The following is a 1,382-nucleotide window of genomic DNA, read 5'->3' on the forward strand; positions in this document are numbered from 1 at the left end:
GCCCTCTGCTCGCTCGTCTGCCAAACTATACCATAAAAAAAAGATAAAATACTACTATGAAAATAAAACATTTTTATTTACTGCCATACTATTACATTACGGTTTTTTTTTTTTTTTTTGCGGGTAGGCATTGAGTACACAACATCTCTGTTTTAAAATTAGTTTTATATTTAATTAAATAGGATATAATACGCAAATAGTAAAAAATATGTACTGATAGTTCACTATACCGCCCAGCTAATATTATCCTGTGCTAATTTACGTCGCACAAGCCATCGAACAGTATTTTGATTCTCTTCATCACAAGTGAAGTAACCTCAATGGAGTCGATTAAAGAGATATTGGCTTCAATGGCTGAACAATTCAATACGACGATGAAGGACTTCCAGCAAGATCTCCAAAAAACTAATTCTCCAGTCACTGCCTCTTCTCTCGCTACAGAATTTGCTGCTTTTAAAACCTTCGTCATCACGGCTTTGAATTCTCTCCAACGTCAGGTAGAATTATTTACATGTGAATTCGACCGACTTGAAATGCGTTCCCGTAGGAAGATGTTGCTTTTCCACGGTGTGCCTGAAGAGAAGTCGGAAGATACTTCGGCGCGGGTGACCAGTCTTGTCGCTGAACATCTCCATATCGACCAGTTCTCTACGACCTCCATCAAAAGATCCTATCGATTGGGTCGTAAAACGGAGAAAAAACCTCGTCCTATTGTGGTTAAGTTTTCGGATGTCTCCATGCGTAGTAAGGTCTGGTTCGCAAAAACAAAGTTCAAGGGTACCGGTGTGACACTGTCCGAGTTCTTGACCAAAGCCCGACATGACTTATTTGTAGCGACGAGACGGCATTTTGGAGTGGACAAGTGTTGGACGCGCGATGGAATTATACACGTTATTGCTCCGGACGGTTCGCGTCATAAAATCGAAAGAATGATGGATTTTGAGAAGATTGACACTCTATCAAAATCAAAATCTGCCGTGCTACGCGCTGCAGCCACTAGTAAGACGTTGGATAACAAGACCCCACCTTTACGAGCTAAGAGATTGGTAAAGAAGTAGTTGTTTATTTTTACTCAAGTTTGTATTTTATAGTTGTTCTTATCTGATTTTGCAACCGTAGTTTTTATTTGTCATATGATTTGTAAACGGTATACGGTATTTTTTAATCACTTTATATTTTGTACAAGTCATATATTATTCATTTTTATTAGTTATTTTGCTTTTTTTATGCACTTAGCTCAGTATTATTGTAATGTGTTTTTGTGGTTATACTTAATACTATATATTATTATTGATGTTTTAATTCCATCGAATGACAGAGTAGTTAGGCTGTCACAGACTATTGATAAATGTAGATTATAGTAAACATTTTTAAACAAATTG

General features: G+C 36.8%; 1 protein-coding gene across 1 annotated transcript; it reads left to right on the forward strand.

Moving 5' to 3' along the window:
- Positions 1-320: 320 nt before the first annotated feature.
- LOC124542456 lies at positions 321-1,058 on the forward strand. Its single transcript, XM_047120404.1, has one exon. It carries the CDS (start codon positions 321-323, stop codon positions 1,056-1,058), a length of 738 nt encoding a protein of 245 aa, XP_046976360.1.
- Positions 1,059-1,382: the final 324 nt, after the last annotated feature.

The sequence above is a fragment of the Vanessa cardui genome, chromosome W (assembly GCF_905220365.1).
Source record: "Vanessa cardui chromosome W, ilVanCard2.1, whole genome shotgun sequence".
NCBI classification, from domain to species: Eukaryota; Metazoa; Arthropoda; class Insecta; order Lepidoptera; family Nymphalidae; genus Vanessa; species Vanessa cardui.

Coding starts and splice junctions, on each gene's coding strand:
- LOC124542456 (XM_047120404.1), top strand. CDS start 321: ATGGAGTCGATTAAAGAGATATTGGCTTCAATGGCTGAACAATTCAAT.